This window comes from Haliotis cracherodii, unplaced genomic scaffold, assembly GCF_022045235.1.
Source record: "Haliotis cracherodii isolate W230 unplaced genomic scaffold, xgHalCrac1.p SCAF_21, whole genome shotgun sequence".
In the NCBI taxonomy this organism is placed as follows: domain Eukaryota; kingdom Metazoa; phylum Mollusca; class Gastropoda; order Lepetellida; family Haliotidae; genus Haliotis; species Haliotis cracherodii.
The window spans coordinates 9,005,903-9,033,470 of NW_027266277.1; the positions used below are offsets into that span (position 1 = coordinate 9,005,903).

Below are 27,568 nucleotides of genomic sequence, written 5' to 3' on the forward strand. Positions count from 1 at the left end.
TGCCTAGCCGTTATCACTCACAAAGGCCGTGATTCGAACCCAAAATCTATGTTGGTGACATCAGATACAAATGGACGACCGCAGCCGACAGCAAATCCACCATGTGTGCAGTTGCGGACCCTTCTGTTGATCGATGCTACTCTCCTGCACGGCGCTGACGTCCCGTCGTGACGTCACTGTGTGGCTGCATTGATCGCCCATCCAAGACGGCAGACAGTCAAAGGCCCGTAAATCCTTCAGGAAAAATGTCACATTACAGTTTTCCACACGAAAACTATCCATATGTGTGGTTTATCGGTATACACATCGCCAAATGTTTAAACTATTGATTAAAGTTTGTTTGTTTAAAGCATTTTTTAGAACCTAATTTCTATTTACATCTTCTAGGTACGCATTCATCAGATGAATCTACAACTCGAATCAAACTTAGATCCGCGTTTTTGGGTGTGTTTTTTTACACATGTGCTAGTTTTGGGTTGTATAGTAACAACTACGTATAGTATTCTGGCTATGTGTTGGCAAGTTGGTGACTTCTTGCCAATCACCCTGACGTAATCCCAACAACATAGACACTTTCTACACTGAGTGTTCATCCATGGGACCGACCAAGATTAAACAACCATCAGTTATTGGGGCGTTAATCACTACACGCGCATTACATTTAGGGGGCAGATGGCAGTCCTATACCCCACCGTGTGCGAGATACGCTAAAGTGTAATTTATTACATGCGGAAAGCGCACGTTAAATCCCCGAATATCCAGTCCAGTCCTATACCCGAGTCTCTACACCACCTTGTTTATTTGCCAATTCAAAGTGTGTGATGTAAATCAACGTAACAGTTTCACTGTTTCAATTAAGACATTGTCACGCTTCAGAAAGGACAGTGCTTACACATAGACCTGGGCTGGAGTCCGGGACATTTGCCTCCATTTTTTAAGTCCATATTCATGACATTATGGGATTATATACATCACAAAATATACAAAATTCCCTTTTTTATTTATATAAAGTCGATAAATATACAATAAAGCATATGCTTGTTGCTTTTGATTTATATTTATGAAGCAAATAACTTGTTCATTCATTTGTTATTTGTCAGGTTATCGCCAAAACGAAAACATTGACATTACCTATCGACCAGCATACCCAATGCAAATATGGTGAGTGTAATGGTTCAAGGGAACTAACTCTTACTAGTACGCGACAACATTTGTGAGTTGCTGTGGGCGGTGGCATCTTAATTACCCTTCCAGGCTTTGTAATAGCGAGTTAATAAAAGTAGTTGTGATTCAACCGGTGATCATCATATTTAGTACATTATTAGGAGACCTTTCCCCAAAGATTTCTTCCCACGGCTTGAGGAAATACCAACCGCCATTGTTACCGATCGGTTGTGACTTTCAGCTGGGGAATTTCCGGAGTTATCGACTGGTATACGCTGCCAGACTTTTTGGTAGATCCCCGAACTTGGACACGCATTCGTATCGGGTTACTCCAAGAACGAACTGTGTGATGTGGCAGAGCTGAAACCATATCTTGAAAGCAAAGGACGCTTAGTGCCAGTGTATTGCAAGCCAAACTCCACCCAGGGACAGTCGTCTGCTGAGGATGTCGTCTGCGACTTTACTTTGTTTTGTGTTTGTTTTATCAGCAATTTCTCTCCAAGATATTCTGGCCGTCGAAAATGGTAAGTTGCCTCGTTATTCACCCATGTCTGACCACTGTCCAGATCTAGTTACTGTGGAAATACGTACGAGATCTCTTCATTTGTTTGTTACGAACACTTCGAAAGTTTATAAGTAATTATAATCCAAACTTTTGAATTTTCTGGAAAAAATCGTGTTTTGAACATGTTGAACCGATTAAAATATAACTTTGGGTGCGATCTAAAGTATTGTATGATATCACGAGTATTGTACAGCGTATCGGCCAATCATACAATACACGTCAAAAGAATACAAAGATCTGCTTAAGTAGAGCACGGAGGTTATACAAGTCCGTGAGTAGAGTTACGATTTTTTTAAAAACCTGCTGATTACAAATAAATAATTGTTTTGTTGTTTCCGTTATGTTTAGCGTTCTTACGCTGGGAATAAAATAATATTTTACAACAGTTAATCTTCTAAACAGAAATATGAGGAAACCTGAATAAGGTCTATGTCCTAATTCCAGCTATGTAAGCCAGAGAAGCTTGCATTGTTTATAATAAGTGAACGTGACTCCCACCATGTGGGCTGCTGCAGATCCATACCACCTGCCCCTGCGGTGTTGCAGGTCCACTCTGTTCAGCTTTGCCATGCAATTAATCTCATGCTCATAGACAGCTTACTTGCAAAAAGTTTTCTCTCAATGTGATGTGGAAATGTATGGGATCTACTAGGAGGTGTATAAATAGCAGCCATGTAATGTTTTACTCTGATTGAAAGCTTGCTTCAGTCTGCTCCACTTGTAAAAGAAATGATGTATGGGGCTGGGTTAACATGGCTAACATTGATGTTGACCTCCTTCACCTGCCATTATGTGCGATGCTCAAAGCTGGGTAAGTTCTTGCTGATTGACAAACATGAAATGATAAAGAACAATCTTGATGAAAACTTAATACATTTGTTCAGAAGCGTGATTGAGGTGAAGTGACATGCATTGGCTGATAATCATAACATAATGAATAGGTATTACTGCCATATACTTCACCTACATAGGTTTATTAAGTTTGAAAAGTTGAATATAATGTGTTATCGTTATCATGTTTATGTTACTTGTTCACCAGTTTTCAAAAGCTTTGTAACAACGTGTAAATATTCAACACAACTAGCAACACTGGGATGAAAAGTTTGCTGAATAGAAATGTTCTGACTGTATTTTGTGACAAACTGACACATTGATTCTACTTGTTCAATAGAAAGGGTGATATAGTCAATTATTTCCCATTTGGAAATGTGATATGGGAATGTGCATTAATATTATCTTTCTTCATCTTTGTCTAAGTACTGCCAGTGTTTGGATTGGTCTGTTATGGATGTTTGTAACACGTTGAATATGATCTGTTTGAGAATGTCCACAACAGTCACGACAGCATTATTGGTGGGGTCATCTCATGTTCTGCCTCTGGCCTAGCATCATCATACACTGTTTCTATAGCAACATTATTTCTATTTCTGCTGGCCCTGTGGGGAATCCATGGTATACTAGGTCACCAGTAGCACATGCTTGTAATTATATATGTTTGTTCTTTAATGCCACCCCCAGTAATATTGAAACCATATGATGGTGGTCTGTAAATAATAGAGTCTGCACCAGACAGTCGACTGATTAACATTATGAGCATTGATCTACAATTGGCATAACATGCAGTTGACCAAGTCACCTAGTCTAACCAACTGATGCATTTAGTCACCTCTTATGACAAGCTGGGGACCTATATTCTTATCCGGAATCCCCATGGGTAATTGTCATGAAGGATGATTCATGAGAGATCTGATGGTTACAATGTGTGACCTGGCTGCCCTCATGTCCTTGTGCCCGGATGGTGCAGATCTTAGCTCATACTGTTAACATGGTCAAGCCCTAGTTGGCTTTTTACAATAGGTCGAGGTTTAGCTGTAATCATGGTAATGTTGCTGGTAATATGGTTCTCACTATCTCAAGCCGTTTGGGCATTTTTGTAGAGGTTAAGTTAATTCTAAATTTTAAAACAGAAATGAAAATGAAATAATTCTTGTGTAAATTCTTGTGTGAAAATCTCTGTCACTTTTATATTTCAGGGATATTTGGAAACAAAACTCATCTCAAATATTTTACTTTGAATTGAGCTGTGAAACAGTACTTAACCCAGGGCCCCTGTACCTGCAATTACTGTCAAGTGCAATCTGGGCAGGTAGAAACTATGTCCCCAGCTGCTTAGTCCCAAGTCATGTGTTTACCTGTGGGAGAAGTTATTTAGTTCATCACTCTTACACTGTGATGACTTCTGGCAACTAATTACTGTAGCCTGTGAATGTCACTGTGACCGGCCATGAAGGAACAGCTGACGAGGGAGAAACAATAGTCACACACAGCTGTGAAACTTCCTGTTTGTTGACACATCTATCGAATGTTTTCAAAACTTGTAAAGTTCATAGTTCACAACAACACATATGTTGACTGGCCTTTGCATGTGACCGCTGATGTGTGAAATCCATTAAAGCTGTTTGCTCTTGTATAGAGTGATAACCTGTGTGACATAATGTTGCAGATTAACAGTTCTCTCTGTCAGGTCCTAATGGTATCTTCTCATCTCCTGGCTGTTCCAGCTGTGTCCTATAGTGTAATCCTCCTCATGTCTGTAGTCTGTAGTACACAAAATATCCTATAAGCAGTACTTACAGAAAATTTCATTCAATATATATTTCAATGATCCATGACCATACACAGATTGTTCTTTATTTTCAACACTGATGAGGCTGTATCAGATGACCTTTTGTTCATATGAATTGATGTTTTGTCATTGGTACACTTACAGACATTATCTGTGATAACCAGACCCTGTGGAATCCCTTAACCTTTCACCTACAGGTCAATATAGTTATGCAAATATTTAGTCTCTAGGCTTTCATGTGTTGGTCTTTATTCATAGCATAGTTCTCTGTAGAAACATGAAGTCTGGTTTTGTGGTCATTTACACTATATTCCAGCAACAGTTGAATGAAATATACCATCACTTATGGCCAAACTAGCTCTTCATTAATATAGAATACTAAACAAGCTCCCGTGTAATACCAATTTTATGAAACGAGTGAATAGTTCTGGTATCTGACGAGCGAAAGCGAGTCAGATACCACAACTATTCACGAGTTTCATAAAATTGGTTTTACACGGGAGCGAGTTTAGTATTTTATTTATTACTTGCCATTTAAAACGTTAGAATTATACTGTCGAGTGTGAATAGGCTGACACCTACACGATCCATGGCATAATGCAATAGAGTTTAACAGAATAATACTTCAAACACGTCAAAAGTTGAAACCTATGAATTTAATACCATACAACGGTCCACCTTTAGAATTCAGGCGTCCGTTTAACAAAATTATCGTGGCGTTAAGGTTATCGCAACTCATATACTTTAACTTAGACCAACGACTGTCGTTACGCTACAGTACGATCGCCTTGTGGAACAGGGCCTTGCACCTCCAAGTTCACAACACGTCACAATACCCGATGACGTAATTTGTGGAATTTTGTTGCAAGAACCTCCGGCTAAACAATGCCATGTGACGTCAGCCTAGCAACAAGGTTGCTGGTGTCATCGAGTGTGCTTAAGCTCCTCTCAGTGATCTATCATCTCCACACGTAATGTCGTTGAATACGCCATGGGATGTTGAGAGCTTTCAATATTTTTCGTGAAACGTGTTCCGAGAGTACATAAGCACGCGTTTTGGTATTACACAATGTGTAATACAGCTGTATGTTTATGAAACGGGTGATCTTTTCACGGGCAAGTAATAATCATGTTTATATTCTAGCCATCCCCTCTTTATTACTCTGTGATTTACATATTATCTAAACAAGCACAAACTAACTTGAAACAAAAGCACCGTAAGTAAGCCATTTTGTTCTGTTAACCACAGAAACCCGAGTATATTTGGCTTCCATTTTTTTACCATGAGGAGAAACTGAGGGATTTGATTGGTCTTCTTTTTCTTTTCTTTTACAGGATTTAATGTTTATGTAAATTGATTACTTCTTATCAAAGGCATAAGCCTGACCTAATATGTTTGCAGCGCACTGTAGATGTCAGAAGTCCCAATAACTGTAGTATTGCATAAATCTGTTTGTAATCATGGTAATGATGACACCCAGTAAGGTGTGCTGGTGTCATTCGGTAAGGCCACTAGCTTGAGTTGAGAAGCCAGTATGCCATGTCTGGTATGTATATTGCAGTGAGCATTGTCCCTATTTCAGATCTGATGGTTGTGACAGTGGCAACAGATGAGACTGATGGCTTCAAGCGCTTCCAGAGATCAGTGAAGAAGTATGGATTGCAGTTAAAGGTAAGACAGTGTCCTCCCAAAACAAATTACTTGCCAAAACACCTACAGCGTATAACAACAAAGTTCAAAGTTGAATGCACACCTAATCCCCTGCCTGTTACCTTTGTCATTTTAATGGAATAACCCCAATGGAATGACCAACAGCATCCAAGTATTGGATAGGTGTTTTTAATCCCCGGGCCAAATGTTCTTTTAAGCGGCACAAGTGATTCTCTACCACAACCACATAGTCATGGAATTCAACAGCCCTGGGAACGTTGTGAGTGCCCTCCATGGCTTCGATCCAGGCGTCTTGAGTAACTGCTTGCGGAAGCAGAGGCAGTCCAGCAGCTCTTCTTATCCAGGCCCACACTTTAAGGGCGAAAGCGCGAAGCGGGGGATATAGTATTCACAACCGTACGGACGTACGTCCGTCCGTACGTCCCAGCGATATCTCAAGAACTAAACACTGGATTGTCTTCATATTTGGAACTATGGTGTATATACACACTCCGCAGACATCAGTCGGTTTTGGTGACCTTGTCCCCATTTTCAAGGTCACAGCAGGCAAATCTGCTTTTGGAGTTGGAAAACGGTGTTGCCGCGATATCTCAAGAACTAATCGCTGAATTGTCTTCATATTTGGAACTATGGTGTATATACAGACTCCTCAGACATCAGTCGGTTTTGGTGACCTTGACCTCATTTTCAAGGTCACAGCAGGCAAATCTGCTTTTGGAGTTGGAAAACGGTGTTGCCGCAATATCTCAAGAACTAAACACTGTATTGTCTTCATATTTGGAACTATGGTGTATATACAGACTCCGCAGACACCAGTCGGTTTTGGTGACCTTGACCTCATTTTCAAGGTCACAGCAGGCAAATCTGCTTTTGGAGTTGGAAAACAGTGTTGCCGCAATATCTCAAGAACTAATCGCTGGATTGTCTTTATATTTGGTACTATGGTGTATATACAGGCGGGGGACATTTCGTAACTTTGTGACAAATACTTGTCTTTACTTGGTTCATCCTTAACGCTAGTGGATCAATACGTCTTTGGGACTGTTCCATTATAAGTAGGTGAAATCCCTTTGTTGTTTTAATCAAGTGTAGGTGTACTGGGCAGTGGATGTTTTGGGAGATAACTGGTAAGACATCTCTATTTTATCGTGATCAAGAAACACAGTCGCGGTGTCAAGTTGGACCAACTGAAGGGAAAGAAGAGAGATGACTTTGTGGGTCTTTTTCTCTCAGAAATTTCTGTTAAAAGACAATGTACTAAGGACACAAATTACAGTACTTGCAGACACAGGAACTCGATGATAGCGTGTATAACATAATATATTCGTAAATAAAAAAATCACACCCCTCTATAAATGAGTGTGTGGTTTTTTTACGCCGCTTTTAGCAATATTCCAGCAATATCACGGCGGGGGACACCAGAAATGGGCTTCACAAATTGTACCCATGTCGGGAATCGAACCCGGGTCTTCGGCGTGACGAGCCAACCCTTTAACCACTAGGCTACCTGACCGCCCCACACCCCTCTATAAACATATAGACAAGGAGTGACACCCGCCATCTTGGTTCTTATTCAAGATTTCGCACTCGGTTCGAATCACAGCTCGATATCGCATGAAATAAGAATGTCACTTATTTCAAACTATTGGAACTTGCTAAACAAACCATAGGCTACACAATCGTGTTCATCTGTGGTCACCTTACCTCGTATTTATTTTAAAACAACCATCAAATATCAGCTCTATGCTGCGCCTCTGAGGTAAACAAGAAAAAGGTGGACGGAAGTTAGGGCGTTACACGGGCTTGAACACGGCAAACGTTTCTGATTGGCTAAAATACAAAATAGTGGATCTAAATATTAGCACATGTTGAGGGGAGGGGAATTCAAAACCGTCAATGGCAAGCCTGATTGCAAAATGTTGCGGTTGACAAGGAAATCTACAGCATAATTAAATATTTGGAAACAAATTATGATTGACGTCTAACAATCTAACAATATTTTATTTACAAGCATACTGCTACACTAATATGACTGTGTTGATGGTGAAGTCTGAGAACATGACCCTGCTGTGGCCTTGTTAAGCTCTTAATGAGTAACATGCTCCCATGTTGCAGGTGCTTGGAATGGGAGAGGAGTGGGATGGTGGTGATGTTGCCAACTACGCAGGTGGTGGACACAAGATCAACCTGCTGGCTGAAGGGCTGAAGAAGTACCAGGACAGGGAGGACCTGCTGCTCATGTTTGTAGACAGGTGTGTTGGCTGCAGTGTCACGCTGCTCATGTTTGTAGACAGGTGTGTTGGCTGCAGTGTCACGCTGCTCATGTTTGTAGACAGGTGTGTTGGCAGCAGTGTCACGCTGCTCATGTTTGTAGACAGGTGTGTTGGCTGCAGTGTCACGCTGCTCATGTTTGTAGACAGATGTGTTGGCTGCAGTGTCACGCTGCTCATGTTTGTAGACGGGTGTGTTGGCTGCAGTGTCATGCTGCTCATGTTTGTAGACAGGTGTGTTGGCTGCAGTGTCACGCTGCTCATGTTTGTAGACAGGTGTGTTGGCTGCAGTGTCACGCTGCTCATGTTTGTAGACAGGTGTGTTGGCTGCAGTGTCACGCTGCTCATGTTTGTAGACAGGTGTGTTGGCTGCAGTGTCACGCTGCTCATGTTTGTAGACAGGTGTGTTGGCTGCAGTGTCACGCTGCTCATGTTTGTAGACAGGTGTGTTGGCTGCAGTGTCACGCTGCTCATGTTTGTAGACGGGTGTGTTGGCTGCAGTGTCATGCTGCTCATGTTTGTAGACAGGTGTGTTGGCAGCAGTGTCACGCTGCTCATGTTTGTAGACAGGTGTGTTATGCTGCTCATGTTTGTAGACAGGTGTGTTGGCTGCAGTGTCACGCTGCTCATGTTTGTAGACAGGTGTGTTGGCAGCAGTGTCATGCTGCTCATGTTTGTAGACAGGTGTGTTGGCTGCAGTGTCACGCTGCTCATGTTTGTAGACAGGTGTGTTGGCTGCATTGTCACGCTGCTCATGTTTGTAGACGGGTGTGTTGGCAGCAGTGTCACACTGCTCATGTTTGTAGACGGGTGTGTTGGCTGCAGTGTCACGCTGCTCATGTTTGTAGACGGGTGTGTTGGCAGCAGTGTCATGCTGCTCATGTTTGTAGACAGGTGTGTTGGCAGCAGTGTCATGCTGCTCATGTTTGTAGACAGGTGTGTTGGCAGCAGTGTCACGCTGCTCATGTTTGTAGACGGGTGTGTTGGCAGCAGTGTCATGCTGCTCATGTTTGTAGACAGGTGTGTTGGCAGCAGTGTCATGCTGCTCATGTTTGTAGACAGGTGTGTTGGCAGCAGTGTCATGCTGCTCATGTTTGTAGACAGGTGTGTTGGCAGCAGTGTCATGCTGCTCATGTTTGTAGACAGGTGTGTTGGCTGCAGTGTCACGCTGCTCATGTTTGTAGACGGGTGTGTTGGCAGCAGTGTCACGCTGCTCATGTTTGTAGACAGGTGTGTTGGCTGCAGTGTCACGCTGCTCATGTTTGTAGACAGGTGTGTTGGCTGCAGTGTCACGCTGCTCATGTTTGTAGACAGGTGTGTTGGCTGCAGTGTCACGCTGCTCATGTTTGTAGACAGGTGTGTTGGCTGCAGTGTCACGCTGCTCATGTTTGTAGACAGGTGTGTTGGCTGCAGTGTCACGCTGCTCATGTTTGTAGACGGGTGTGTTGGCAGCAGTGTCATGCTGCTCATGTTTGTAGACAGGTGTGTTGGCTGCAGTGTCACGCTGCTCATGTTTGTAGACAGGTGTGTTGGCTGCAGTGTCACGCTGCTCATGTTTGTAGACAGGTGTGTTGGCAGCAGTGTCACGCTGCTCATGTTTGTAGACAGGTGTGTTGGCTGCAGTGTCACGCTGCTCATGTTTGTAGACAGATGTGTTGGCTGCAGTGTCACGCTGCTCATGTTTGTAGACAGGTGTGTTGGCTGCAGTGTCACGCTGCTCATGTTTGTAGACAGGTGTGTTGGCTGCAGTGTCACGCTGCTCATGTTTGTAGACAGGTGTGTTGGCTGCAGTGTCACGCTGCTCATGTTTGTAGACAGGTGTGTTGGCTGCAGTGTCACGCTGCTCATGTTTGTAGACAGGTGTGTTGGCTGCAGTGTCACGCTGCTCATGTTTGTAGACAGGTGTGTTGGCTGCAGTGTCACGCTGCTCATGTTTGTAGACAGGTGTGTTGGCTGCAGTGTCACGCTGCTCATGTTTGTAGACAGGTGTGTTGGCTGCAGTGTCACGCTGCTCATGTTTGTAGACGGGTGTGTTGGCAGCAGTGTCATGCTGCTCATGTTTGTAGACAGGTGTGTTGGCTGCAGTGTCACGCTGCTCATGTTTGTAGACAGGTGTGTTGGCTGCAGTGTCACGCTGCTCATGTTTGTAGACAGGTGTGTTGGCAGCAGTGTCACGCTGCTCATGTTTGTAGACAGGTGTGTTATGCTGCTCATGTTTGTAGACAGGTGTGTTGGCTGCAGTGTCACGCTGCTCATGTTTGTAGACAGGTGTGTTGGCTGCATTGTCACGCTGCTCATGTTTGTAGACGGGTGTGTTGGCAGCAGTGTCACGCTGCTCATGTTTGTAGACGGGTGTGTTGGCTGCATTGTCACGCTGCTCATGTTTGTAGACGGGTGTGTTGGCAGCAGTGTCACGCTGCTCATGTTTGTAGACGGGTGTGTTGGCTGCAGTGTCACGCTGCTCATGTTTGTAGACAGGTGTGTTGGCAGCAGTGTCACGCTGCTCATGCTTGTAGACAGGTGTGTTGGCAGCATTGTCACGCTGCTCATGTTTGTAGACGGGTGTGTTGGCAGCAGTGTCACGCTGCTCATGTTTGTAGACGGGTGTGTTGGCTGCAGTGTCACGCTGCTCATGTTTGTAGACAGGTGTGTTGGCAGCAGTGTCACGCTGCTCATGCTTGTAGACAGGTGTGTTGGCAGCATTGTCACGCTGCTCATGTTTGTAGACGGGTGTGTTGGCAGCAGTGTCACGCTGCTCATGTTTGTAGACGGGTGTGTTGGCTGCACTGTCACGGAGCAGCCCAGCATTCTAACATGGCCAATAAGAAAGTCCATTACTAATAATGTTTCTTCACATGAAGACAGTTATTTACATGTCAGTCTTTGTTTTGATCTGTAAATAGTCAAATATATTGAAGGATTTTCAAATTACTTTATACAGACTTCTGTTGTATCAAAGCTGTTGCATTTGTAGTAGAAAACAAGTATCCCTATCTTTCAACCATTTGTAACAAGGGTAGGGTTGTTGTTAACCAACATTGTTTTCCATTTGCCGTAGGATGTTTTTAGAGTAAGATGAGAGAGTGGGTTGGGATTACCGTCATATCCACTAGTTGTGGGAGGAAAACCTGAAGTGGTCTCAGACGTTTATCACTTTGGTGAAACCACAAGGAAAGGTATGATGTTGACAAACCTAGAAACATTATTGTGTGACTGGCCCACACGTGCCCCCTGGGCTAAGATGAAGATTTGCATTACTGAAAACTAATTTGTTTGGCTATTCCTCCTGCAGCTATGATGTCATCTTCAACAACAACCCAGACACCATCATTGAAAGGTTTAAGAAGTTTGATGCAAAAATAGTGTTTTCAGCAGAGGGATTCTGCTGGCCTGACAGGAGCCTGCAGGTTGGTAGAAGAGTGTGGAGAGAGTGGTGTATGGGTCAGAAAGAATTGAACTAAGCTCGTCCTACTGGGCGATCTAATGTACATTTTCACCTCGTGCACGTTCTGAGTAATAACAATGAACTACATATCGCTCATATCATATATGGGTGACATACTTGGTAACTGTTACATAAATAAACAGGGAGTGCATTTGCACAGTTGGTATTGCAACTAGTTTTTAAAGGGAGATTTATATTTATTGTTTTTGCTGTGACTCATTACTGAAAATGTCAAAGCAATAATTAAAAGCTTATGAATTATTTTGTGAGGGAAATCGGGGATTGTGGGGTTGACGGTAATTTAATAATGACATGATTCAATTAACAAAGAGGCCCACAAAAAGAAACTTTCTCAAATACAGTAAGACCGTAAAAAAACCCAACTGTGCAAGACTTATGGTTGAGCAAGTATGAATGGGCAGAGATGAACATAGATGGTGGGGACTGTCTGCCATAAATAATAACCAGGTAATTAAGCTGTATTTGCATGTTCCTTGTCTGATCTACAGTAAACTATGTTTATAACAAACACGCTTGTAACAAACTGATGGATATAACGAGCATATTTTTGGTCCCGGCCATTTGCTGTATATATGCTTATAACGAACTACGGTTATATTGAACTAACATCAGTGGTTTCTTTGAGTTCGTTATCAATGTAGTTTACTGTATGTCCTTCGTGTTATTCATGTATAATTATGTTTTTCAGGATCAGTATCCATCTGTGACTATTAATGAGAAGAGGTTTTTGAACTCCGGAGGTAAGATTCCAGTGAAGGAGGTGTTGTGTTATTATTGTATGTACTTGTATGGAGTTGGGGGTCATCAGAGTGATGTGTTGGAGGACAAGTTGTACAACGTGAACTGTTGTATCTGACATTGCCCAGGTGTTATGGGGTGTACCCAGGCTTGTGTCATGGTGTACACTGTAATAAGGAGGACTTGGACATGTTGTAATCATAGTTATAACATTTGTGAGGGGATGCTATTGATAGAGTTTACCAAGGGCATACCACTGCTGTGTGGTTTGCCAAGAATATTTCCAATGTGATGTTATGTTGAGATATAGTAACGTGTGAGCTCTGTGCAGTATGCCAGGGACATGTATGAGATGCTGGACTGTAACATATGACTCTCCAGGTTATATGGGGTATGCCAGGGACATGTATAAGATGCTGGACTGTAACATATGACTGTCTCCAGGTTATATGGGGTATGCCAGGGTATGTATGAGATGCTTGACTGTAACATATGACTGTCTCCAGGTTATATAGGGTATGCCAGGGACATGTATGAGATGCTGGACTGTAACATATGACTCTCCAGGTTATATAGGGTATGCCAGGGACATGTATAAGATGCTGGACTGTAACATATGACTGTCTCCAGGTTATATAGGGTATGCCAGGGACATGTATAAGATGCTGGACTGTAACATATGACTGTCTCCAGGTTATATAGGGTATGCCAAGGACATGTACGAGATGATCACACATGAGTCTGTGAGCAACCGAGATGACGACCAACTCTACTACACCAAGATCTTCCTGGACAAGAACTTGAGGGTGAGTACTGCTCTGTGCTGTATGTGAAAATATTTTGTCTCTTACAGTTACTGACAGGGTAATGTCAATGATAAACCTACTTGTCTTGTCAACTAACCATGTTGACCAACCCTTGATGGTTTCTAGTGTTGAGGGTCAACTCTCGTGTTTCAGGACAAGTGGAGGATTAAGCTTGACACTAGGTCAGAAATCTTCCAGAATCTTAATGGTGCTCTTGGTGAGTATAGCAATTATCTTCTAATCAGATTAAGATATAAAACTGTATAAAACCGAGCAAGGAATTTAAATATATTTTTTTCATATTGATATTATTTGGGATTGACAGTGTTGCAATTTAAGAAGAAAGAAACATTGTTCATGACTGGGCTCTCTCTGTAGGTGAAGTTGTCATCAAGTCACTGGGGACCCGCAGTTATCTCTACAACCTTAAGTCAGGCACCTCCCCCACCGTCATTCATGGAAATGGACCAATCAAGGTAGGACTACTTGCGCTATTCATCATGTGATCCACAAGATGAGTCAATCACAGTGGATCAAAGTTCACAATCTTTTGAATTTTCTCTCAGTTAAAGCACCTCTCATCAGATTGGTTCATCATTGTGTCACTACTGAAATCTGATGATCTGTTCTTTGTAGTATGCTTTGAATTGTTTTGAGTTTTTGTTCCTGCTCCAACACTGCTTGTTCACCTGCAGGCGGAGTTCAACCGTATGGCCAACTATCTTGCTGATGGCTGGACAATCCAGAATGGATGTCAAAGTTGTGAGGAAGATACCATCAGTCTAGAAGGGCTCAAGGTCAGTGGTATTCCAATATTACAGGAGGTTTAGAAATGGTCACTATTCCTGAGTCACGATCTGGAAGGACAGTCTATTTTCTCTCATAATATTGTTATGTTACATGAACCATTCCAGTGTTGCCGTTTATTTCGGGTGGTGATGAGATGCACTGGGTTGTGTCGGGGTGGTGATGAGTTGCACTGGATTGTGTCGGGGTGGTGATGAGTTACACTGGATTGTTTTGGGGTGGGGATGAGTTGCACTGGATTGTTTTGGGGTGGTGATGAGTTACACTGGATTGTGTCGGTGTGGTGATGAGTTACACTGGATTGTGTAGGGTTGGTGATGAGTTACACTGGATTGTGTCGGGGTGGGGATGAGTTGCACTGGATTGTGTGGGGGTGGTGATGAGTTACACTGGATAGTGTCGGGGGTTGGGATGAGTTACACTGGATTGTGTCGGGGTGGGGATGAGTTGCACTGGATTGTGTGGGGGTGGTGATGAGTTACACTGGATTGTGTAGGGGTGGTGATGAGTTGCACTGGGTTGTGTTGGGGTGGTGATAAGATGCACTGGATTGTGTCGGGGTGGTGATGAGTTACACTGGATTGTGTCGGTGTGGTGATGAGTTACACTGGATTGTGTAGGGGTGGTGATGAGTTACACTGGATTGTGTCGGGGTGGGGATGAGTTACACTGGATTGTGTCGGGGTGGGGATGAGTTGCACTGGATTGTGTGGGGGTGGTGATGAGTTACACTGGATTGTGTAGGGGTGGTGATGAGTTACACTGGATTGTGTAGGGGTGGTGATGAGTTGCGCTGGATTGTGTTGGGGTGGTGATGAGTTACACTGGGTTTTGTCGGGGTGGTGATGAGATGCACTGGGTTTTGTCAGGTTTGTTTGTTTGTTGTTTAATGCTGCACACAGTAATATTTCAGCTTTTCCGGTCCAGACAATCCAGTGATTTGATATCATGAGCATTGATCCAAGCAATTGGAATACGATGACATGCATCAACCAAGTCAGCGAGCATGACCACCCGATCCAATTAGTCGCCTTTTACGACAAGCATAGTCGCCTCTTACGCCAATCATTGGTTGTTAAAGGCCTGTTCTCTTCTGGAGTTGCTCTGGGTTTTGTCTGGGTGGTGATGAATCATCTGTTCTCCCTTCCAGGAGGAGGACTACCCGACAGTGCTTGTTGCCCTGTTCATTGAGAGACCAACACCATTCTTGGAGGAGTTTTTTGAAGGAGTTGCCAGTCAGAACTACCCCAAGTCCAGGATCGACCTCTATGTTCACAACTTGGTAAGTATTCCTGACATATCCAGATGTATTGGATGTGTTTCTCTTAGGATAGGAGGGAATGGGTTGGGGATCCAACACTATAGTTACGGGGAAAGTGTCATGATTGTTGTACATTTTCGACAGCTAAGTGGATGTGTCGGAAGAGTTACGTTCATTCCACATAACAATCTCATAAAAATCAGATCTTTTTCTCCTGATAAGCAAATAAGTGTCAAGGCTTCTAGTTTCTTGGTAAAAGAGGACAAGACATTCACACCAGCATATCTGATTCCTCTATCTCAAACAAACTAAAGTGACAAGTTCTGAAATGTAAATCTGTTAGGGTGTTTCATAACCAGGTGTAAGAAAACTTACACATTTCTCTCAATTACTCTCTTCCTTCCTCTTGGCACTTTTCTCCCTCCTTCCCAAACATCCTTTCATCCAGGTCCCCAAAGCTGCGAATGTTCGCTGCCAATGTTTTCTTGTGATGAAACCCTTCAGAAGACACTCGCACATATTCTTGCTATTGCATATCATACCTGCCTGAAGTTTCAATTGGAAATATGTTCCTTGATGACATGTAGATATTTGTATTGCTTCTGGATATCGTTGAAGTATAGCAGGCCTAAGCTAATGTATTTATGTCAGGATGTTAATAAAGGGAGACAACTCTTATGTTATATGCTAGTTTGAATATGACGCTATTGTTGCAGACATGTGCCGGTAGTAAGCATCTTCTTGGAGATGTTTTTTGTTTGAACTGAACAAACAGGACTTTCACACATTGACCATTTTTTTCAAAGTAGCTACATTCACTTAACATGCTTAAAATCCTAGATAAATTCCGAGGCATGCACTGTGTCATGTATTTGATGGATGTGTAACCATTGTAACTTATGGTGCTTATGTAACAGGAAGACATTCACAGAAAGACAGTGGAGGTGTTCATCGATGAATATCAGGATGATTACCAGTCTGTGACATCCATAGGACCTTATGATGGAGTTGGAGAAGCCATGGGCAGGAACTGGGCCATGTGAGTTGATTCATGATCATGGACTGCTTTCTACATAACCATGTTGTTTATGTTATTTGCAAGGCTTCTAAAAGTAGGCTAATGAAACAGGGCTAATGAAATAAGGCTAATGACTCTAGGCTAATGACACAAGGCTTATGACTTTTGGCTGATGCAACAAGGCTAATGACGCTAGGCTAATGAAACAAGGCTAATGAAACTGGGACAAGGTTGCTAAGTGTCTGCTAAATGGACCATCTGTGGTAGCAGTTATTTTCCACATGTTTGTGAGGGTTGCAATTTTTCTTATTTTTTTTCTGGCTACATACAAGAATCTGAAGCAGACAAAACAACCTAAATGAGTTGACAGTACCTTCTTTGCTCACACTGTAATGTGATGGGAACAATCATACTTTTTGCAGAGCTGAGTGTATCAAGAAGAACTGCAATTATCTGTTGGTAATGGACTCTGATGCCCGATATGAGGAACCAGAAACTTTGAAACTGCTTATTCAGCAAAACAGGTAACTTGTGCCTTCTCCATGCTACTTGATACTTCTGCCTATACTGTTCTGCAGGCTGTATATAGAGGCATTATTGGAAGTCAAATCATCTTTTGTTTGGTAACTGGAATATTTGGGGAATGATAATGAAGTATTTTGTCCTGCTGCTAGGTCTGTGATAGCGCCTCTGGTGGCGAGAGTGGGCAAGCTGTGGTCCAACTTCTGGGGTGCCCTGGGAGCAAAAGGATTCTATGCCAGATCTGAAGACTATGCAGACATAGTGGAGACTAAGAAAGTGTAAGTAATTAAGGCCTCTAGCAGTGGACCAAAGGTGCCTGGTGCAGGACCTTAGTGTGTTGTATTCGCTTTCTTTGCGGTTTTTGCATTATCTTCCTAGAAAACCAGTTTGAAAAAAACCCCTCTATATCAGCTCATTTCCATGCAGGGGCCTGTGGAATGTGCCATTCATCAGCTCCACATACCTGGTGCAGGGACAGAGACTGCCCAGTCTCAGGAACGCATACTCCATCAACTCCGAACTGGACCCAGACATGTCCTTCACCAAACATGTCCGAGATCAGGTCAGCTTAGTAGTGGTTGGTCCTTTTACCAAGTATATGCAATGACTGCACACAAGCTTTGTTTGTGGTCCGCCCATGTATCGTCTCATAGCAGGGTTGGATTGTCAGGTTGGTCTTCCAGTAGATACAGTGAAAGTTGTCAGTGATGAGAGGCATGTTATATCCTATGTTGCAAGTTAACAAACGTCACACACAATAACAGTTGTCAGTGATGAGTAAGTGCCCAGAGAGGCATGTTATATCCTATGTTGCAAGTTAACAAACGTCACACACAATAACAGTTGTCAGTGATGAGTAAGTGCCCAGAGAGGCATGTTATATCCTATGTTGCAAGTTAACAAACGTCACACACAATAACAGTTGTCAGTGATGAGTGCCCAGAGAGGCATGTTATATCCTATGTTGCAAGCAAACAAACGTCACACACAATAACAGTTGTCAGTGATGAGTGCCCAGAGAGGCATGTTATATCCTATGTTGCAAGTTAACAAACGTCACACACAATAACAGTTGTCAGTGATGAGTAAGTGCCCAGAGAGGCATGTTATATCCTATGTTGCAAGTTAACAAACGTCACACACAATAACAGTTGTCAGTGATGAGTAAGTGCCCAGAGAGGCATGTTATATCCTATGTTGCAAGTTAACAAACGTCACACACAATAACAGTTGTCAGTGATGAGTGCCCAGAGAGGCATGTTATATCCTATGTTGCAAGCAAACAAACGTCACACACAATAACAGTTGTCAGTGAAGAGTGCCCAGAGAGGCATGTTATATCCTATGTTGCAAACAAACACACGTCACACATGTAACTGTTGTAGTCAATGTAATTTACAAGCATTGTAACATATTGCAACTTGAATTGAATTCTCATATTTTAGGGCGCCTTCATGTATGTGACCAACAGACAGCACTATGGACACCTGGTAGAGTTTGACCACTATGAGACGGACCACTATGTCAATGACATGTTCGACATGTTCAACAACCCCATGGTCAGTATGACAACCTGCTACAGCACCACTTTGTCAGTTGGTGGAGGATGAGTTTAACATACACAGTCTGTATCAGTGTATCAGCACAATGTAGATGGTTGTGGAAGCTAGACATTGCTTTATCCCTTCTGGAATCATTTATAAACCAGTCTCTCCCTTTATTTTATTCACCGTCTTGTTCATTTCTTGAGTCGTAGGAAGATTCTGACTTCAGTTTCATCTGTGTTACCAGGAATGGGAGAAAAGGTACATTCACGCTGACTATGCCAAGGCTTTGAAAGAAGATGCTGACATTTTGCAGGTTTGTGGACCAACTGGTTGCAGACAAGTACAGCTTATTTACTCATGTGATATCTAGGGGCAGTGCTAGTAACTTTAAACTGGTCATGGTCAGACCAAACGTCATTGCCCGACTTGAAAACGCATCAATGAATTTTTAAAAACACCCTTTGTTTTGGAGACAGTCACCCATGAAGTCCATTTGAATAGAGAGCCAAATTGTACAATATTACATTCACATGACTGGGCTAAACTTTGGTTATTTTTCAGATATGTTTTAAGAGACTAAAACTGGTCTTACATATTTGTGGATTTGGGTGAAAAATAAGTTTTTGAGACAGAGTTCTCAGTTACTAAATAATCGGGACTGTTAATAGTAAGGGACTGATGTGATGTGAATCTACTATTTCCCAAATTCCCCAACATCAACTAAAACTCCTGTTGTAAGGCCATGTTAGCGTAACCATGGTAACTGTCATAATTCTTTGATGATTTGTGTGTAAGGAGACACAGATCATTTTGACAGCTATTGGTGTCATTGTTACTCGTGTCACAGGAGGAATGCCTGAACATTTACTGCATATAGTGGACAGGGAGGATTTCTTGTTTCAAGCTTGCAATGCTCAACATGTTCAGTGAAATAAAACATGAATGTTTGCTGTATAATTGTGAAGTCTTTAACCATATTTCATTGTGATGCCATTTTGTGATAATCATGGAACTTAACAGTAGACTTTTATTGAAAGCAGTGCTTTTGTAACCAAGGTGTTTGTTTACTAGTAACGTCTTTGTCTGTTTCCCTTTCAGCCATGTCCTGATGTATTTTGGTTCCCTGTTGTAACTGAACGATTTTGTCAAGACTTCATAGACACAATGGAAAACTATGGACAATGGTCAGGTGGAAAAAATAAGGTATGCAAGTACACAAGTCAGTCAGTCAGTCAGACACACCTTACCCTCACTCATACACACAGTGGTGTCTGTCAGTCAGACACGAACACACCTTACCCTCACTCATACACACAGTGGTGTCTGTCAGTCAGACATGAACACACCTTACCCTCACTCATACACACAGTGGAGTCTGTCTGTCAGACACGAACACACCTTACCCTCACTCATACACACAGTGGTGTCTGTCAGTCAGACACGAACACACCTTACCCTCACTCATACACACAGTGGAGTCTGTCAGTCAGACACGAACACACCTTACCCTCACTCATACACACAGTGGAGTCTGTCAGTCAGACATGAACACACCTTACCCTCACTCATACACACAGTGGAGTCCGTCAGTCAGACACGAACACACCTTACCCTCACTCATACACACAGTGGTGTCTGTCAGTCAGACATGAACACACCTTACCCTCACTCATACACACAGTGGAGTCTGTCAGTCAGACATGAACACATCTTACCCTCACTCATACACACAGTGGAGTCTGTCAGTCAGACACGAACACACCTTACCCTCACTCATACACACAGTGGAGTCTGTCAGTCAGACACGAACACACCTTACCCTCACTCATACACACAGTGGAGTCTGTCAGTCAGACATGAACACACCTTACCCTCACTCATACACACAGTGGAGTCTGTCAGTCAGACACGAACACACCTTACCCTCACTCATACACACAGTGGTGTCTGTCAGTCAGACATGAACACACCTTACCCTCACTCATACACACAGTGGAGTCTGTCAGTCAGACATGAACACATCTTACCCTCACTCATACACACAGTGGAGTCTGTCAGTCAGACATGAACACACCTTACCCTCACTCATACACACAGTGGAGTCTGTCAGTCAGACACGAACACACCTTACCCTCACTCATACACACAGTGGAGTCTGTCAGTCAGACACGAACACACCTTACCCTCACTCATACACACAGTGGAGTCTGTCAGTCAGACACGAACACATCTTACCCTCACTCATACACACAGTGGAGTCAGTCAGACATGAACACATCTTACCCTCACTCATGGTGTCTGTCAGTCAGACACGAACACATCTAACCCTCTCTCAAACACACCAAGGTGCTATCTGCCATGACATTTTCAAATCCTGCACTTTGGTTGGTCACCCAATGAAATTGAATCAACACTGAGCTATAATAATGATGTTGATACCCACAAAAGAAAAATGTTCTTTGAAAAACCTTCTCTGGTCAGAAATCTGACTGGTAGGCAGTTACACACCTGATTTTACTCTGTAAATATTATGAGATACTGTTTTGAAGTTCACTTTTAACAGAATGTTGGGAGATATATACTTTAGAAGGAGAATTTCATGATAAATGGGTGTATTGTAAATTTAATTAACAGCGGATCCACATGCAATCCACATTGTTCTCATCTATCTCAGCAATGAGAATTTTTGTTGTAATTGAATCCTCTGTGTTGCAGGACCCCCGACTTGCCACTGGCTATGAGAATGTCCCTACTGTAGACATACACATGAACCAAGTAGGCTTTGAGAGACATTGGCTGCATTTCCTGCACAAATATGTCCGCCCCCTCCAGGAAAGAGTCTTCGAAGGTTACTTCCATGATGTAAGTGTTGCTGGCCATAGTTGTTCAAGGTGTTCCTGGCGATGGCTGTTCTAGGTGTTGCTGGCCATAGTTGTTCAAGGTGTTCCTGGCGATGGCTGTTCTAGGTGTTGCTGGCCATAGTTGTTCTAGGTGTTCCTGGCTATAGTTGTTCTAGGTGTTCCTGCCTATAGCTGTTCTAGGTGTTGCTGGCTATAGTTGTTCTAGGTCTTCCTGGCTATAGTTGTTCTAGGTGTTCCTGGCTATAGCTGTTCTAGGTGTTGCTGGCTATAGTTGTTCTAGGTCTTCCTGGCTATAGCTGTTCTAGGTGTTCCTGCCTATAGTGGTTCTAGGTGTTCCTGGCTAAAGCTGTGGTGAGTGTTGAGGGCTGTTCTAGGTGTTCCTGGCTATAGCTGTGATGAGTGTCGAGAGCTGTTCTAGGTGTTCTTGGCTATAGCTGTGATGAAACTCGAGAGCTGTTGTAGGTGTTCCTGGCCATAGCTGTGATGAGTGTTGAGAGCTGTTCTAGGTGTTCCTGGCTATAGCTGTTCTAGATGTTGCTGGCCAGAGCTGTTATGAGTGTTGAGAGCTGTTCAAGGTGTTCCTGGCTATAGCTGTGATGAATGTTGAGAGCTGTTCTAGGTGTTCCTGGCTATAGCTGTGATTAGTGTTGAGAGCTGTTCTAGGTGTTCCTGGCTATAGCTGTGATGAATGTTGAGAGCTGTTCTAGGTGTTCCTGGCTATAGCTGTGATGAGTGTTGAGAGCTGTTCTAGGTGTTCCTGGCTATAGCTGTGATGAATGTTGAGAGCTGTTCTAGGTGTTCCTGACAAGAGCTGTGATTAGTGTTGAGAGCTGTTCTAGGTGTTCCTGGCTATAGCTGTGATGAGTGTTGAGAGCTGTTCTAGGTGTTCCTGGCTATAGCTGTGATGAATGTTGAGAGCTGTTCTAGGTGTTCCTGGCTATAGCTGTGATGAGTGTTGAGAGCTGTTCTAGGTGTTCCTGGCTATAGCTGTGATGAGTGTTGAGAGCTGTTCTAGGTGTTCCTGACCAGAGCTGTGATGAATGTTGAGAGCTGTTCTAGGTGTTCCTGGCTATAGCTGTGATGAATGTTGAGAGCTGTTCTAGGTGTTCCTGGCTATAGCTGTGATGAATGTTGAGAGCTGTTGAAGATGTTCCTGGCTATAGCTGTGATGAATGTTGAGAGCTGTTGAAGGTGTTCCTGGCTATAGCTGTGATGAATTTTGAGAGCTGTTCTAGGTGTTCCTGGCCAGAGCTGTGATTAGTGTTGAGAGCTGTTCTAGGTGTTCCTGGCTATAGCTGTGATGAGTGTTGAGAGCTGTTCTAGGTGTTCCTGGCTATAGCTTTGATGAATGTTGAAAGCTCTTCCATGATGCGTTCCTGGCTATAGCTGTGATTAGTGTTTAGAGCTGTTCCATGATGAGTTCCGGGATACATGTTTTAACCTACAGTACATTTTGTGTTGTGTAGCCTCCCCATGCTATCATGAACTTCATCGTGAGGTACAAGCCTGATGAGCAACCGCTGCTGCGTCCACACCACGATTCCTCCACCTACACCATCAACTTGGCCCTGAACACTCCTGGCCTGGACTACGAGGTACTGTAAACACTTTCTGTTTGTCACCCTGAGTGTATTGCCATAACAACGTGTATTCAACATATGGCCAGTCCACTTGCAGAAAGGGATTGTAGCACTAAGACTTAGATGTTTTCTCGAAGCACTAATGTTGCTTTGTGCAAGTGGGATGTCAGTATTCAGAAACACGTGTTCTTTATGTTAAAAAAATTATCCATCTTCCTGCATCTCTATTCCTTACTTTTGATCTCAAGGACATCTGGTATTAAATTCAATCACATGACGGATGGATGTGTTCAATCTCGTCCTGACAGTAGTGTTCATGGTTGATGGGTGTGTGTTGACAAGATCTGGTTTGTATTTCCAGGGTGGTGGCTGCCGTTTTATTCGCTATGATTGCAAGGTGACAGCTGCCCGGAGAGGCTGGATGTTGATGCACCCAGGTCGACTGACCCACTACCATGAAGGACTAAGGGTGACCAATGGCACAAGGTACATCATGATCTCCTTCGTCGACCCATAGATGCCAGGCCATCAGTCCTTACAGTTCTTTCACTTGATCATTGTTGAGTTAAGCAAGAAACATTAGATCACATGAAGTCTGCTCAGTTTAGCCCTGGCATTGTCACACGTGGATTTAGATTGTAGACAGGATCTATCATCTAATGCACCACCGGATGCCTGAATATGCGTGTTAATTATGTTTTCTGACATAATGCATATTTTTATCTGAAGAAAAGCAATATATATTTTCTCACGTTTAATATACCAAGTCAGAAACACTGCATTCAATACAAATAACTTAGGCATTGATATACTGGCTGTATACAAGTAACATAGCTTGTTTTGTAAACAAAACTGTCAGAAATAAAAAACAGAATGTTTGCATAAGGAGATAAACGTCATAGGGTTTCAGATTTGCAGGCTTTATTGAATATTCAATGCCCAGGAAATTTCCTTTTGAACTGGCAGTGTTATCTGGAGGTTTCAAATGTTAAACTTTCTGGGTATCGAAAACTCAATCCCTTATTTTCTGAAGCACTCTCTCTATGTGAACTCACACATTTGTGAGACAAACATGACGTCACTCTGGAATGATATGACATCACCCTGGGATGCCTTGGCGTAATGATACTATGGATGACGTCATATGCTTCCGTGATAACCTGGTTAGCAGAAAGTGCAAAATATAAAAACCTCAAAAGATATTGATGTTTAATTAAGGTGGTACCCATTTTACCTATTTTCTCATTAAGAACATTTTTTTTATCAAGAAAGTATTCATGAGCTGTGAATAGGTCACATTTCTAGGCTTAAAATCCCATTTAATCCCATTTTTCAACCAATCAGATTGTAGCTCACACTCCCTTTTGGTCTACAATCAAAACCATAACAGGAATACATAGTACGGATAAACTGGAATATGAAGAGATATGAATACTATTGTTGAAAACATACCATGCGATAATTGCCAGTAGATTCAACAGATGGCAATATAAGGAGGTGGGAGTACAAACCATGGGCGATAGATCACCTTCAAACACAGATCTGCATTGCCAGTAATATACATGTATCTGTACATTGTAATCAAACTAATCCTGAAATAAGTAATTAGTTGAATCCTTTTTCTTTGGACCAAAATTTGAACAAAGTGCTGATTGTACTCCAGGGTGAGCGATGCCATCATTGCTATCAGATGGTGTCTGGCATGCCATGCTCCGATCCGCTGCTTTCATAGAGGAGCCGAGTTCCATAGAGCTTTACGAGAAAGGTGGTGCTATTCATTCTCTGTATCTCCAGGGCTCCCATTTCAATAAACCCACACTAACCCTTGGATCAATTCCTGTGGTTCTCGCAATCTTAAATTACCTGCCCTTGATTTTCATTGACATTTTACCGACCAATAAACCATTGATATAAGGAAAAGGAAAAATGGTAAGGGAGGTAACTCGTATTGTCTAGAAACCAAAGCCACCACCACCAGTTTTAGTGGACACGAAGACATCTTTTCAATCAAAATGTTTTTAAGGGCTTTCTTTTGCGTGTCAGACAGTTTTTCAATGTTGAATTTCTTGCAAATACTATCGTAAACAGTGGGATTGGCCAGTATGTTATGATATCGCCAGCTTAACATTGAGGCTGTTTTTTAATTCGCTTTCTCATTGGTACGTTAGACCTAGTAACGTAGCCAATCAAATTGGCTGAGGGGATTCAAGGGTGGGTAATTTAAGATTGCGAGAATCACAGGATGGGTCCAGGGGTTAGTGAAATGCTAGCCCTGGAGATACAAAGGATGGGTGCTAGTTAAGAGAGGTGGAACTAGTTAAATCTACAAAGTCACATGTTTATTTAGGCCAAAAAGGTCAGGTGCACACGTCAATCAAATGACATTTAAGTTACCTGTCTTTGTGATATGTCCATTTGACAGAACATAAAAAAGATGCAAATCCATTTGTCTAATGTATAATATATTTTACTTTAGCATTTACACAATTATTACAATGAAAACTTGCATTGAACACTGGTATGATGTGTGTTCTGGAATAGATGAGCTGATTGATGTGATTAAATCATTATCAAAACATTGATACTGCCAAGGAAAGCAAGATGTGTGAAAATGTTTGAAACTGTTGTAATGAATGTGAAATTGTGATAAGCAATTGTAGTGGTAGATGATTTCAAAATTGCTTATTCAGGTGAATCTCTGTTTTAGCATTTAAATATAGCAACAATATCAGAAAGAATGAGTGTATGTTTAGATTAGGTGGGTAGATTGTTAAACTGCTGCAAGGGAATCAAACTATTTCAAGATTTCAAATGGTGCTACTATGCTTATCTATTTTGTGCAGATACTTTTATCTCTTTTCTTGTATCATGTTTGTATCCGATGTTAGCAATGGTGTTGAGTTCCTATATACAGCTGTACAGTCAATACAGCCACAAACATTAATAGGAAACGGCCTACATTTGAGGATGTATTTTCACAGCAACATGTTAATTTGATGACACTACTGTTTGTTAACTTGTGAGTACACATTGTGTTGGGGAATGAAGCACTGCAGTCTGTACAGTGGGGCTCTATGTACACACACATGTACTAGGAATGTATGATGAATGCATGTAACCTTGTAAGTGCCCCATTGACATGTACCCATCAGACAATATGCTGGCCAGTCACTGTGAAGCAAAGAATTGTTACATAACCATATCATTCATTTTCAAATAATGTTGTTCTGAAAGTTAATCTTGGTGGCAACGTGGGAACATATTAATGGATTTCATGTACATCACCATTCAAACCCTCCTTCAAATATGGTTTTGCTTTAAGATAGGTTTACAAATGTTTTATGTTCTCTTTGATAATCACACTTATTGAAGGGGGCACGGGTGGCCGAGTTGTCTAAGGTGCCCCAATTTGCTGAGCGCAGTTGCATTTATCAGGCACACCAGAAACCTTTGATTGTGGGTTCGAATTGTGGTTCACCCTAATTGTTTCTAGGTTTGTCAGTACCATACCCTTACTTGTGGGTTTCACCAAAGTGGTAACGTCCACGACCTGCCTCAATTTGGGCTTTTCTCCCACATTAAGCGGACATACGGTGATATAACTGTAATATTGTTCAAAGCGGAGTTGAACTCACTCACTCACTAAACTGAAGTGCAGCATGGGTGCTTGTCATCAACACAACATGTGGTCATGTCTGGGATAAAAACAATGACACTTGCATCACGTTTTGATATGAGAGGACCAGGGCCTTCCCTGCCTTGTTTTGCACAGAATACCGAAGTTGAAATACAACTTGTTTCTATTTCACACATAGCAGTGCATGCATGCTATGTCTGTTTGGTCACAGTGATGACAGCTGGAACCATGTCCGTCCTATGTGTTGTATACATGTATATTTGACAATGTGCCACTAGGGGGACATTTATGTTTGAGATCAGCATATTTTTGTTAAGATTTAGCTAAATCCCCCCCCCCCCCCCCCATGTATTCTGTGGATACTTTTGGATACTTTATATAGGGCACACTAGTTCTGTAACTTAGCTTTCCCAGGTGTGATATTGTTCTTGATATTGAGATGTCTATTTCATGTTTTCATGTCCTTGTTAGTAACTGGCTTACATTTAAATTTTCCTTGCTTGTAAATTGCAGCGGGATCAATGTCTTGTTATTGTCTTCCATAAGTAACATGTCCTTACATATTGTCTTCTGATGCCCACATCCTGCAACTACTGTGTAAGTAGGTCATTAGACTGAGATGATCCAATTTAATGCATTAAATAATTTCTTCAGATTCTATATGAAAATAATTGATCCCACTGGAAATCTTTATATTTATGTACAAAATATATGTTACCAGTAATAAAACATGGAACTGGTGTGTGTCTTATTTATGTCCTACCCTGAGGGGCAACCTATATTCTCAGTCAAGCAGAGAATGTTTCACACAATATTACTTGTGTGTCATCCGGGAGTGTGAAGTCTTGCTTCTCTCTACAGGTGGGAGAGTGGGAAGTCTTACTTCTGTCTACTGGTGGGAGAGTGAGAAGTCTTGCTTCTGTCTACTTGTGGGAGACTGTGAGGTCTTGCTTCTGTCTTCTGGTGGGAGAGTGAGAAGTCTTGCTTCTGTCTACTGGTGGGAGAGTGGGAAGTCTTGCTTCTGTCTA

At 42.4% G+C, this 27,568-nt stretch overlaps 1 protein-coding gene across 1 annotated transcript; it reads left to right on the plus strand.

Annotated features, from left to right (window-relative positions):
- The first annotated feature begins 1,227 nt into the window (after positions 1-1,227).
- On the plus strand, positions 1,228-27,274 carry LOC139470752 (procollagen-lysine,2-oxoglutarate 5-dioxygenase 1-like). Its single transcript, XM_071253036.1, has 21 exons — positions 1,228-1,688; positions 5,939-6,027; positions 8,143-8,279; positions 11,590-11,704; positions 12,452-12,503; positions 12,946-12,965; positions 13,215-13,307; positions 13,461-13,524; positions 13,686-13,783; positions 14,003-14,104; positions 15,265-15,396; positions 16,293-16,414; positions 16,816-16,917; positions 17,068-17,193; positions 17,342-17,477; positions 18,361-18,474; positions 18,707-18,775; positions 19,561-19,665; positions 21,178-21,324; positions 22,790-22,918; positions 23,265-27,274. The coding sequence occupies exons 1-21, from the start codon at positions 1,610-1,612 to the stop codon at positions 23,418-23,420; spliced, it is 2,187 nt and encodes a 728-aa protein (XP_071109137.1). The 5' UTR covers positions 1,228-1,609; the 3' UTR covers positions 23,421-27,274.
- The last annotated feature ends 294 nt before the right edge of the window (positions 27,275-27,568 follow it).